The sequence below is a fragment of the Mirounga leonina genome, unplaced genomic scaffold (genome assembly GCF_011800145.1).
Source record: "Mirounga leonina isolate KUSES-001 unplaced genomic scaffold, KU_Mleo_1.0 Mir_129, whole genome shotgun sequence".
NCBI classification, from domain to species: domain Eukaryota; kingdom Metazoa; phylum Chordata; class Mammalia; order Carnivora; family Phocidae; genus Mirounga; species Mirounga leonina.
The window spans coordinates 41,324,228-41,337,546 of NW_023270323.1; the positions used below are offsets into that span (position 1 = coordinate 41,324,228).

A 13,319-nucleotide genomic window follows, 5' to 3' on the forward strand; every position below is an offset into this window, starting at 1 on the left:
CTGCCCTTGGCCACCCTGTTCCAGTCCCCACCTGTACCCTCCGTGAAACTGTAGTTCACAGCCCCCAGCCGCAGCTAGCCAGCCAGCCGCTCGGGAGCAACCCAGAGGCAGAACCCTAACTCTCGCTCGTACAGCAAGGCTGGGCTCCGCCTCCACCTCCCCGAGAAGAATGTTACTTTAATGGCTAGGTGGCTTTTCATTCGATCACTATCTTGCTTAGAAGCTTCAGCCGCACAGCCACACGGGAGCAGTAAACCTCATACTTGTGAGGCCCTCTAACAAAGTGACAGATGCAAACTGTTAGAAGAGCAGCTCTCCTAAACTTCAAAACAAAGCAAAAAAACATCTTATGCAATTTATCGATTGTTTTTGCAATACTTTTATTTGAAGGCTTTGTCAAAAATACAGCCTTGCATGAAGTATTTTGAGAAGGGAGAGGCAGAAAGGAGCAGGAAAAAAGCTAACTTGTCTGCTCCATTAGCTCACATTCAAGTAGGACCATTGTTCTTGGGGTTTCTTTTAACATTCATTTAAATGATATATTTGAAGCTGAAAGTGCTGTCACAGGACAGGCGTTTGCCTTTGCATCTCCCACACAAATCTTGACGATGGGGCCTTTTAGGGTCAACGTGGCGGAGTTTTACAGTGCAGGAGCATCTAGTCTGTTTACAACTCTGAAAAACCAAAGTGAGAAGCACATACAGAAGATAAGCCTGTGGGGACTTCCTCAAACCTCAGTTTTTTTTTCTAGTCCATTCAAACACTTCGCGAATGCACTCTACGCAAGGCCCTGTGCTGATCTTGTCCCATCCACAGCCCTTCCAGCAAGGATAGGATAGGAATAGAGGGTGCTGAACCAGCTAGTCATGCTCTCATGTTGCAGAAGATTCAGTTCAGACGTGGGAAGTTTCTCTTGAAACACAGGTAGGAGGAAATCTTTCTGCCCTTGGAGGGTGGAGAAGAAACCAGCCGGGGAGCGGAGTCAGACCAGGAAAGCCAAGGGGTGAGGCTGCCAGGTGCAAGCTGTGGGTGCGGCCTAGCAGCGGGGGCTAACCCTGCCTCCCCCCACACACCTGCTGCCAGTGACCTGAAGCGGACACCAAAAGCAAAGCAGAAACCCCTGAGCCAGGAGCACAGCGTTGGAGGCATCCTACTTTAGGGCCTCACCCTACTCTGCCCTCATCTAAGGGAGCCTAAACCGTTTGCCATACTTGGGGGCTCTCTTCCTACCCTAGCGTGGAAGGCTTCCAACGTCCAGCTGGAGGGACGTGCATGGATTAGGCTGTTGTCGACTGACACATCAGGTTCCGACACGTGTGCTAACAGGTCATGAGCTCAGGGGCTGGGATCAAGCCCCGCGTCGGGCTCCCTCTGCCTCTCCAGCTGGCCTGTGCTTGCGCTCTCTCGCTCGCTCGCAAATAAAATCTTTAAGAAGACCTATGGACCATTTAGCTCTTTAAAAAAAAAGTTTAGTCACCTCTTTCCTTAGATTATCTATCCCGCTTCCCACAGTGCAGTGCTTAGTTAAAAGTAAACCAGCAAGGTCATCATTAGCCATAAAACTGGGCAGCTTAAATCTACTCTGAAACAAATCATCCTCCCTTCGCGAGCACTCAGGCAGGACTGAAACTTTCAAACCCCATGCTTATGCTGAGTATGCTCAGCGGCGTACGGCGTACGTCCAAACAGCATTTGGGCACAACAGGCAGCTTCATGACAGCAGAAAGGTATTCCAGGTTTTGATTTGCTTTCCTACACTAGACGGAGTACCAGGTAAGGCAAACCTTCTTCCATGTTGCGGGAGAAGGGACAGCGTCTAAAGAGGTTAACATAACCAAGACTTGCAAGGACAGAAGGAAACAAGACCCCCAAGGCCCAGTTCCCTGGTTGAGTATTACCTCCACAATCCCCACTGAAAAGCAGTCAAAACCTAGGGTCACTGGGAACCTAGCCTCTCTCAGGATACATTCAAGAAGCTCCACCAAACCCCTCTCCCAGCTACCCAGTTCAGACACAAAGTGTGAGTATTTGATTTACTTGACAGGTGATATCCTCCACTCGGTAAGGGTTATAAGACTTCTGACAAGTTCTGCAAAACTGCTTGAAGTAAACCTGTGAGGAGAGAGGAAACGTGAAGCAAAACCCTCTCGACACCAATGTCAAAAAGATGCCGATTCCGCGGGGTTTCTTACCTTGTTGGTGCCCTGCACACACCACACGTAGGCACTTTCCCATCGGATGTTGCAGTCCTTGCAGTGATAGTAGCCATACTTCTGCTCTAAGAACTGAAGAGAAAGACACCAGCATTTAACTCACAGGATATTTAAATTAGCCTTCATTTCACAAGCTGGGAAGGACCGACTTGCTACTTAAAATTGGCAACCTCATTCCAGATCATGGAGTAAAGTGGGCTCAAGGTTTGCCCATTAGTCTCTATAATGTAATTAGGTGACCTAATGGTTTAATCAAGCACACAAGCAAGCAGGAGCCTAAAAAGTTCATGTTCCAGATCCGCTTGGTTCTTCAATTTCCAACAGTGCTAGGAATCTAAATTGCGGATAAACCAGAATTCGTATTTAACATGAACTAAAGTAGTACTGTCTTATTCTTGAGCTGCTCGTCTCCCCCTCCCCGTGAGAAACAGATGTTTGGAGTTAGGCCTTTAAGTGCTCTCCAAAGTTCCTGCCAATTCTAGAGCAATTTCATAGGTGAGCAAACATTGGTCCAGGAAAGTTAGGAGGCAAGATTACCCAAGGTTTAAATTACACACAGCTTCTGTCCAACTTGACTCCCTCCTCCTCTCCTCCCCTGCTCCCAACAGCCGTGGGCTGACTGTGCGAGAGACCCCAAAGGAGGCCTCCAGTGCTCGCACTACCTGCCTCGGCCTTATCCACTTCTCCGCGTTACCACTGCCCCCCGCGCACTCCAGCCCTTTAGGGTCAGCCCGTGGGAGCTGGCCCCCACGCCTGCCCCGCTCAGGCAGCGGACACAGTGGCCCGAGCGCTTTAGCAACGCTGAGGTCCCGAATAAGGGTACTTTCTAGGAGCAAGAAAAGATCCCAAGGGAGGCACGTCAAGAGCTCTAGCTTCCAGGAGGAGCTTGGGAAGTTCGGGCAAGAATCAGGGGAGAGGGCGCCTGGGTGGCTCAGTTGGTTAAGCGACTGCCTTCGGCTCAGGTCATGATTCCAGGGTCCTGGGATCGAGTCCCACATCGGGCTCCCGGCTCAGCGGGGAGCCTGCTTCTCCCTCTGACCCTCTCCTCTCATGCTGTTTCTCTCTCGCTCGCTCTCCAATAAATAAATAAATAAAATCTTTAAAAAAATAAAAGAAAAAAAAAAGAATCAGGGGAGAGCTGACCAGGACCCCAGTAGTTGACGGTTAGGGCTTTTTGCCACACTGAATTCAGAGAGGGGAGTGCGGTCCTCAGGAAACGACTCTCCTGCCACCAAGTTCCCCTTAGGATGTCCTGCTGAGCACCCCACCTAGACCGTCCAGATGAGGAGTCAACACCCGACTCCGCGTCCACGGTCAAGGTTGTTGTTTTTTAAACAGTCAATGCGCTCGGAATAGGAGGAGTACGAGGGCGTCTCTCGCCAACCTGTGGGGCCCGCTTTACAACCGCCGCCAACAAGCAGGCTGCGCTCGTTGAATTCTGCGGGGGGAAAGGCCGCTCCCCTGCCGCGGTCAGCGGCTGCGAAAAGGCACCCAGCCGTGGCCCGCCCCCAAGGGAGCCGGCGCTCCACGGCTGGCGCGCGGCCACGGGCGAGGGCGAGGGCGAGGGGCGGGGGCGAGGGGCGAGGGCGGGGGGCGGGAGGAGACCACGCGCCCGTGGCCGCCCGGGCCTCACCTGGAAGCGCGGCCGCTCCTTGGCCTGCTCGGGGCTCCGGGGCGCCGACCTCGCGCCCGCGGCGTCCTGGGCCCGCCCCACCGGCGGGGGCTGCTCCGGACTCCTGGGCGCGCGCCGCCGGGCCGCTTCCCCTGCCCCGGCGGCCGGCGGCGCCCAGCTCGTCCGCACCGCGGCCTGGGCCTCGTCTTCGTCCCCTCCGTCCTCTTCGGGCCGCGGCCGTTGCGGCGCCTTCCTCGCCGACCCCTCGCCCTCCTCGGGGCCCCGGGGCCTCGGAGGCGCCGGCCTCCGCTCGCCCTCGGGCGCCGCGGGCCTCTGCCCCCCAGCCGCGCTGGCGGCCCCTTCCGGGAAGGTGGTGAGGCGGCGGGAGGCCACGGGCGAGTACACGGCGACGGTGCGCGGGAAGCGCACGGGCCGCGGGGCGCCGCCCGGGGGGCTGCCCTGCTCCGGGCCCCGGCGCGCCGGCTGCGGGGACGCCGAGCCGCCGCCGCCCGCACCCTCGAGGCCAGGGCCGGCCGGGGGAGCGGAGTCGCGGGCCCCGCGCAGCAGCGTGCGCCGCCCCAGCGAGCACTGCACCGAGGCGTCGCGGCGCGGGTTCACCTGCACCGCCACGTCCCGGCTGCCGGCCCTGTGGGGCCGCGCGCCCAGGCCCGGGCTCACCTGCGACAGGAGGGCCATGAGCTGCGCCCGCTGGTAGCTGTCAAAGTACTCGGCGGCCGTCAGCGGCCCGCAGCCCGGGAAGGAGGCCGCGGCCGCCCCGGCAGAGGACGACGACGAGGAGGACGACGCGGGAGCGTAGCCCCCGCCCCGGTGCCGCCAGCCGCCCCCGCCCGCCGCGCCCGCCGCGCCCGCCGCGCCCTTGCTCTTGGCGGCCGGCGGGTAGGGGTACGGGTACGAGTAGGGGACGCACGCCGGGTACATGTAACCGTCCAGCACCTCGTCCCCCAGGGCAGCCATAAGCGCAGCCCGGGCCGCTCCCGCAGCCGCCCTGCCCTAAATAGGCAGCCCAGCGGAGGCAGCCGGCCGCCGACCCCCCCCGCCACGCCGCTCCCCTCGCTGCGCGGCCCCCCGCAGCCTGCCCGTCGCCGGCTCGCGTCCCGGAGCCCCCGCCTAGGCGGCCTGTCCCTGACCACCCCGGTGGGGAAATTTTCCACGCCCGGAGGTCGGCACAAACAGCCTTCGGTGATGGGGAAGGACTGCTTTCTCTGTGCCGCAGGAACTGACTTGTGCGTGAGCCCGCCGGAGGTGAAGAGGCTACCAGCGGAAGAGCGCAATCACCGGGATTAGCCGAGCCAGGTGGCCCCCGGGCCTTGATGGTTCCAGGTGTCTGCGCCGCCCGGGAAGCTGAGGCGAAGCTGGGTGCCTCTGTCTGGCTAGTGAGCAAAAATGCACAGGTTTGGGGGAACTGCTTTGGGTCTGTTACCTATGATCTCAGGTTCTAGTTTCATTATTTCAGAACTGCTCTGAAAAGTCCGCCCCTTGTACCCTTTCGGGAACTCCACAGGGAAAGCACTGGAAGGCATCCGTTTCTAGGCTAATTGTTTTCTCCCCTGGAGCACGTCCTCCCCTCCCCTCCACCCCCCACCTCAAGCGAGTACCACGAGGTATTGATGTCTTTTGGGGTGGAGAGTACTAAAATTCTCCTAACCAAATTATCCCTCCAAAAGATAACTGATTGGCGATGTGTCGACATAAATGCAGAAACCAAATCAGTCCCCAACTGAGAAGAAAATGCCTTGTTCCCTGGAAGAATGTTAGTTGTCCATTATTAATCGATATCAGATACACATTAATGTACTTTTTGTGTTGACTTGATAAAGGTTTGACAATAAAATACTGTATTTCATTGCTTAGTTGACCTGTTTTGGGATTTTTTTTTTTTAATACAGCTCAAAATTCAACACTGTCTGGTATTCCTAAGTTGAGCAAGCACTTGGTTTTTTTACAATTACATTAAACTCAATTATGCTTTACAAATTGCTTTCAAATTATGCTTTACAAAAAAAAAATAGCTTGTTTTTACTCATATAAGATAGTGCACCAGAATTCTACATTTCCAAGACCCTGTTTTCTAGGAGTTTACATATTTGAAACATAGAAATTGGTAATGGTAAAAACCAAAGAGCACATTTAACATGTTCTGGCTTTACTCTAGCAGTCCCAGGTGCAAGTTATATTATGACACCGATTTGTAATTTGGGAAAAGACTTGGTTAATACACCAATGCAACCTTACAATGGGAAGATCATAACTGTGACACGTATGATAATGTGAACCATTTGTTATCCTTTATGTAAACCATATTCACTACCACAGACCATAAAGATGAAGTAATATTTCAGCAAGATGGAAGCGCCTCTGTATCTTCATGTTCAGAGAGAAGTCTGAGTGGTTTCCATCATAATTAAATTATCAGCTTTCACTGTGCCATAGGAAGTGTCTGCCATTTCCTCTTCTTTTAGTTTCTTGTAAGAAATATCTGTATCTTCATCTTCATCTAGAGGATCTCGCTTGTGTGGTATTTTCCTTCCATACACTTTATATATTAAAACCAAAAGCCCTGCTTCTGCAGACTGGAAAAGGGCATAAAGCAAGGGAAACATGTACATACTTCCGATGAGCTGCGGTGGGAAGGCCAGTTTCAGAATAGCAGTACAGAGCTGCACATTCTGACTACCCGTTTCCAGGCATACGGTCCTCTTGCAGTTGTCTGGAAGATGGAAGAGAGTAGCTAAGCCGTAGCCTGAGGCATAGCCTGCCAAAGGCATAAAAATTGCTATCATGTAAACACTTGCAGGAATACTCAACAGCAGTTCAGGTCCTAACATAGTGCCAGTCATTATGAAAAGGACCACCAGCGTCACTAGCAGAGACCACAGGGAAACCTGGTAATAGAAAATGAACAGACAACCATCAAAAATAGGATAGTTGATACGGAATTCAGGCAAGCGAATCCGAGGCTCTTGCAAGAAGAGACACATCTAGGCTCACCTCCCACACAGTGGAGACCTTTACCACAGCAGTCTTGGACAAAGTACTTCTGAGGATGGGTAGGTCCGCCTTCAGGATGAGTCCGGGTCCTTGTTGGACAGTTCTAATTGTTTGGAGGCCTGTCCTTACGACAAGTGACAATCTGCCTTCCCTAACAACTAGCCATTATCTTGGATAGACGCTCAGGAGCAGCATAGACCAGGCTCTTGTTTGTTTGTTTAATTAACTTATTTATTTGACTCCTGTTTAAAAAACAGGAGCAGAAGGGCACCTGGGTGGCTCAGTTGGTTAGGTGTCTGCCTTTGGCTCAGGTCATGGTCCAGGGTCCTGGGATCGAGTCCCGCATTGGGCTCCTTGCTCGGGGGGGGGGGGGGGGGGGGGGGGGGGAGGCCTGCTTCTCCCTCTGCCCCTCCCCCCTGCTCATCATTCCCTCTCTTGCTCTCTCTCGAATAAATAAAATCTTTAAAAAATAAATAAAAAGTAAAAAACAGGAGGGGAGGGGCGCCTGGTGGCTTGGTCGGTTGAGCATCGACTCTCGATTTTAGCTCAGGTCATGATCTCACGGATCAAGCTTGGCAATGGGCTCCTTAATGAGCATTGTGCCTGCTTGGGGTTCTCCCTCTCTCTCTGCCCACTCCTTCTTCTTCTCTTTCTCTCTCTCTCTAAAACAAAACAAAAGAAACAAACAAAAACAGGAGGGGAAGGCTACTCTTCTTCAGGCAGATGTCTCCAGACTTTCATGTAACTCTGTGGTGGGAGTCCTGATGGTTCTGAACATGTGTTTAATTTGTGCGCGTACCTCTTAAAAACAGCAGTTAGAATTGAGCTCAACACACCAGGTCTGGTCTGATGAACAGAGTGGGCAAATGAACATTACCTTCCCTGAACAGGACCCCATGTTTTCCATAAGAAATTAGTTCTGGCTTTACACGTGATATAAAAAGCTATTAAAATTTATGAACCTTACATGTGATATTTTCAAACTTCAAAATACTTTGTATTTCAGAGAATTGATAGCAATATTGAAACAATTACCAACTCAGATTATGTAAGTGAAAAATGTAAACAGAAGAAGTGAGGAATTCTTTGTAATTCTGAACATCCCCTTTTCAATCTGTTCATGAGAAAACTCCCACCTGTACATCTCTAATGATGCTAAAAATTCTTACATATAATAGATGGATTTTAAATATAGTACAACTGACTTTGTATAAGACACTGCACCGTCTTGATGTCTGACTGGTACATCTCACTCATTCAAGTAAGATAAGCTGTGAAAATAGTAAGGTGGAAACCTAAAAATTCCTCTCCTAGTTCTCCTTCAGATTAGTAGTTAGCTAGTTTTTGTTTTTGTTTTTGTTTTTTAATGGGGGTGGGGGTTGGGAGGTGTCTGTGAAGGAAACCAGAGATCCAGAAGAACAGTTTAAGTGTTGCTTCTGGTTTGCTGGATATCTGGGGGAAACCCCTTTGGAGTCTATGGGATTGGCATATACTTCATACTCTTTTAAAAATTATTTAAAATTTATCTGGGCTGGACAAAAAGTCTACGCTAGAGGGTGCTGAAATTATTATATAAAGTACTCAAGCTACAAAGGTACAACAGGCAGAAACCAAACTATTATAAATCAAAACTTTTTTTAAGTACTCTACACCCAACGTGGGGCTCGAACTCATGACCCAGATATTAAGAGTTGCAGGCTCTACTGACTGAGCCAGCCAGGCGCCCCTGAGGTTTTCTTATATTAAGATGTGTGTCCACTGGGACGCCTGGGTGGCTCAGTCGGTTAAGCGTCTGCCTTCGGCTCAGGTCATGATCCCAGGGTCCTGGGATCAAGTCCTGCTTTGGGCTCCCTGCTCCGCGGGGAGCCTGCTTCTCGCTCTGCCTCTGTCTCTCTGTCTCTCATGAATAAATAAATAAAATCTTTAAAAAAAAAAAAAAGATGTGTGTCCACATCAAAAGCTTTGACAGGAAATCTGATTCTTCATTGTAAAAATATTGGCTCCAAAATTTCTTTTGAACTATTTTAAATCATTTGGGTGAGCACTGACATTGAAGAATCATTTTACAGTGTTTGCAAAAGTGTAAAAGTGTTATATAGCATACTTTATGAGTTAGGAGTAGGAATAGGTTCACCTTAAATTCAAAGTGAGCCAATCTTACCGAATTGTCTATTACTTAAATACATTTATCTGTTTTTAGCATGGGAATAGCTTATTTGATTGACTTTCTCTTAGAATTCCTAGGTGTTTTTTTGTTTTTTTTTAAAGATTTTATGTATTTGACAGAGACACAGCGAGAGAGGGAACACAAGCAGGGGGAGTGGGAGAGGGAGAAGCAGGCTTCCCGCCGAGCAGGGAGCCCGATGCGGGGCTCCATCCCAGGACCCTGGGATCATGACCTGAGCCGAAGGCAGACGCCTAATGACTGAGCCACCCAGGCGCCCTAGAATTCCTAGGTTTTATAGCATTAGCTTAATAGTATCAGCTTCATGATTAAGCTTAATGTGTTCTTAATGTATTTCAAGATTATTTGTAGGTATACTATATACGTAATATATAAAATATATGTATATTTACATATATATATAAATTTATTATATTCAAAATGTTTATTATATATATATTTTAAAGATTTATTTATTTACTTATTTGACAGAGAGAGAGACAGTGAGAGAGGGAACACAAGCAAGGGGAGTGGGAGAGGGAGAAGCAGGCTTCCCGCTGAGCAGGGAGCCCGATGCGGGACTCGATCCCAGGACCCTGGGATCATGACCTGAGCCGAAGGCAGCCGCTTAATGACTGAGCCACCCAGGTGCCCCAATATATGTTTATTATAGAGCACAAATTTTTTACTCAAGACTGGATATATGTGTATAAAAGAACCCTTTATTTTTCATATTAATAAAAGGTAGCTTCTCTGAATAATCAGGTTTTAGATTCATCTATTATTTATTTAAAATTAACTTATTTAATTAATATAAGTAAAACACAAAAGATTATATCTTCTTAAATCTACATAATTGAAACATTGGAGAAACTCTTTTCACTTGTCTAAATGAATTTGCCTGTGCATTAACAGTAATTACTTATGTATTTTGAGTAACTTCCTAAAATGAGAGTCCTATTCATGGTTTACTCTTATTTACTATTTTTGAGTTTTCAAAGAAAGCTCAGTTGACAAATATTTAATTTTTTCTCCAGTCAACTTCACAAAATCTCTACTTCTCAAAAAGCACCAGTTGTTTTTTTTAATAAAGCAATACTGGAAATAGTACACAAAATAATAGGACTTCTCATCCTTTCACTAGCTTTAGAAACCATATGCAGTACTGCAATGGGGAAGGAAAACCACACAGATTTACTTATGGTTATATATTCTGCATTATTTATCCGGGACCCAATCTTATTTTGTGCTTTAAAGTCAGTATTTTGTGTATTCTATTGCCTCAATGTGATTTTTAAATTACTTTTGGTCTTATTAGTGTCAACTTATTTTTAGAAAATTAATAAAACATTTTAAAGGAAATGTCTACAGAGTTTCTAAGAATTAGAGTTCCACTTTTTAAAAAGATAGTAATACATTTCTAAAATACTGGACAAATTCAATTCATATAATTTTATTTCATCTGCTTTGATTCTTAATAATGCAAGATTTGTTAGTGGAAAATATGTTGCCAATTAATGGCACTGATATCTCTTTCCCCTGTGATATATTTCCTCCTGTGAATACTAGTAGTTTTCTTATGCTGTTTTTAATTAAGCTTTGTCTTAATTAAAGCTATGAGTTTTTGGAATGCCAAAAGACAGAAGTTATCTTTGTGGCACAAACTTTTTTTTTCAAGTTTATCCATGCAAGGGCTGCCAAGTTTTCTTCCTTATCCCTCTTTCCCAAACTTCTTAGCATTTCAGCCAGGGGTCAGAGACCAAGGACTCTCTAAATACACTAAGTACATGAAAGGAAGAGTGACCTCACCTTCACAATGTAGTCCGCCACCCGGTTGTATTTATACCGAATGAAGACCCCCAAGCCAATAGGGATGAGAGTGCTGCAGAGAGTCAGGGTCACCGCCCCCAGCGGTAGTAATTGCACCAGGGGGGTGTTGATCCAAGCGCGGCTATAGATCCACAGGCACAGGGGCATCAAGATTAGGGCCAGAAGCGTAGAGGAGATGGTCATGATGATGCTGCAGAAAAGGGAATGAACAGAATTCAGAATGGGCTCTGTGCCAAGAATCTCCTTTGCACATTGGGTAACCTCTCTCTTGCACATTGGGTAGAGGAGAAAAAGACTGCAAGTCTGGAGCTTGAAGTGTGGGGAGAACCCACTTCATCCAGGGAACTGCCAAGAGAACAGCACCTCTAAGCCCAAGTGAAACAGGAACCCCAGATTTGGGGGCGGGGGGAATCTGAGAACTGTTGCCCCGGCTTTATAAAGCCTACTGAGCTGGCTACAGTCTGTCTGGATGATTCTGAGGGCAAGGAACATCTTTCTTTTTTAGTCCTCCAAAGCACCCTGTTAGACATGGCAAAGCTATGTCAACACGACTTGTTGGGCTGAACTCAATTATATTGTCCTCTATATGAGGTCACTTTCTTCATTGGGGCCGAGAGCCTTATTTTGCTTTTGCATTTCCGGCGAGACCTAGCTTCAGGCTTCCCAGTTCCCTTTGTCTTCCAGAGGCCGGAGACCTCCGCTGACAGCCCAGCCCTCAGGGAAGATGGTCGGAGGGCCGGCAGAGCAGCTGCCCGTCCAGGTCTTTCCCCCTACAGCGCTCCCTCCTCCCATCTGCCTTGACTTCGAAAGCCCGGGCGTCACCTCTTCCTGCGCTCTCTCCAACCGCCTCTCCTTCCTCTCGGCCGCGTCTCGAACCCGCGGCTCAGCGTGGCTGCTCGGGGTGCGAGAGATGCCCAAGGACCAGACAGCTCCGTACCTGAGGTTCATGTCGCCGTCCACCAGCAGGGACATGAGGTTGGAGAGATTCCCGCCGGGACAGCAGCCACACAGGAGCACGGCCACGGCGGCCACCTCGTTCAGCGAGAAGGCCAGGGCCAGCAGGAAGGCCAGCAGCGGCAGCAAGCCGAACTGGCAGAGCGCGGCCAGCAGCGCGCCCACGGGCCGGCGGACGTGCTCCCCGAAGCGGTTCACGTCCACCGTGCAGCCCAGGCCCAGCATGGTGATGCACAGGGCGGCGCCCACGAACACGTTCAGCCCGTGGCTCAGCGGCGTGTCCCAGAACGGGGTCTGGGGGTGCGCCCAGGGGTGGGGGAGCAGGGACGCTCCCGGCGCCGGCTCCGAGGTGGGCGTGGGGCCGGGGCTGAAACCGACGCCGGGACTGGGCGCGAGACTGAGCCCGGGGCCGGCGCTGGAGCTGGGGGCGACGGGCAGGTCCGAGCCGGGGCGCAGGCTGCTGGCACTGGGCGACAGCGAGTAGCTGTCCGGCTGCAGCGAGGACGGGGCGAAGAGCAGCGTCGCGTTGTCGGGGCCGTCCATGGCGCTGGGGCGGGAGGCTGCGGGTCTGCGGTTCCCGGGCCCCGCGCGTCTCTCCGCGGGTCCTGCGGTCGCCGCCGCCGCCGCCGTCCGCCCGCCCGTCGGTCCGCAGCAGCAGCCGAGGCTCGGCCCGCAGCCCGGGCTGCGCGGCGCTGACGTCTCCGCGGCGTCGGGTGCGGCGTGGGGGGCGGGGGTGGGGTCCTCGGCCGGCGGCGCTTAGAGCGCAGCCCCCCGGGGTGAAGGCAATGGCCCCGCCCCGCCGCCGGTCCCTCCTTTTAATCACCAGTGAGTGGCTCTGTGAGAGTGTAGCCAGGGGCGGAACAAAGACCTGACAAAGGACGAGAAGAAGAAAAACCGTGCCTGGCTGCCGATCAAGTTCTCTGATGGGCTCTGCCTCTTTCATAATGAAATCTGGAGACCCAGACACGGGGGGTGGGGGTGGGGAGGAGAGCGAGCGAGCGAGCTTATCTAGGCACGCACAAAAAGTACACACACTGTTCAAATAGCCTGCAACCCTGAGCATGGGGAGGGGGTCCCTGACTTACTATGAGCGGTTCTCTGGTAGCAAGGCACGATATCTGGCTTTAATTTGCTAACAGCGTTTTTTTTAATTCTTTTTTTTAAAATTTTTAAGTAAAATAAATAATTTGCTAACAGTTTTTAAATGAGATATGTTCAGACTTAAAGTAGAAAGTAGTAATACCGGTGGGCTTGGCAGGTGCGTGTGCATTATTCCATTTGATTCTCACAGCGGAGCCTTGAGAGATGCTGTTAACTCAGTTCTTCCACATGAGGAATCGGAGGCTCAGGGAAATCTCAGTCTCATCAGCCAAACCCACAGCAGTACCTGGATGAATGTGCACCGTGATACGTCGTTAGAGAGTACAGTGAAGAGCTCTGCTAAGAAAAGCCTCCGTGAAAAATGAGTTTTGGAAACTATTGGCAGATGGGGAGACGATGTTTCTCAGCGGCCATAAATTTATGAAGTGTTATGAGT

General features: G+C 50.5%; 2 protein-coding genes across 2 annotated transcripts; both read right to left on the bottom strand.

The window, feature by feature from the left end:
• Positions 1-522: 522 nt before the first annotated feature.
• Positions 523-4,800, bottom strand: ZAR1 (zygote arrest 1). The gene is made up of 4 exons (XM_035005019.1): positions 3,847-4,800; positions 2,193-2,285; positions 2,038-2,112; positions 523-674 (listed from the first exon to the last, which is right to left on the bottom strand). Exons 1-4 carry the CDS (start codon positions 4,798-4,800, stop codon positions 531-533), a joined length of 1,266 nt encoding a protein of 421 aa, XP_034860910.1. The 3' UTR covers positions 523-530.
• Positions 4,801-5,737: 937 nt separating this feature from the next.
• Positions 5,738-12,325, bottom strand: SLC10A4 (solute carrier family 10 member 4). Its single transcript, XM_035004410.1, has 3 exons — positions 11,766-12,325; positions 10,808-11,018; positions 5,738-6,728 (listed from the first exon to the last, which is right to left on the bottom strand). Exons 1-3 carry the CDS (start codon positions 12,323-12,325, stop codon positions 6,216-6,218), a joined length of 1,284 nt encoding a protein of 427 aa, XP_034860301.1. The 3' UTR covers positions 5,738-6,215.
• Between the last annotated feature and the right edge of the window lie 994 nt (positions 12,326-13,319).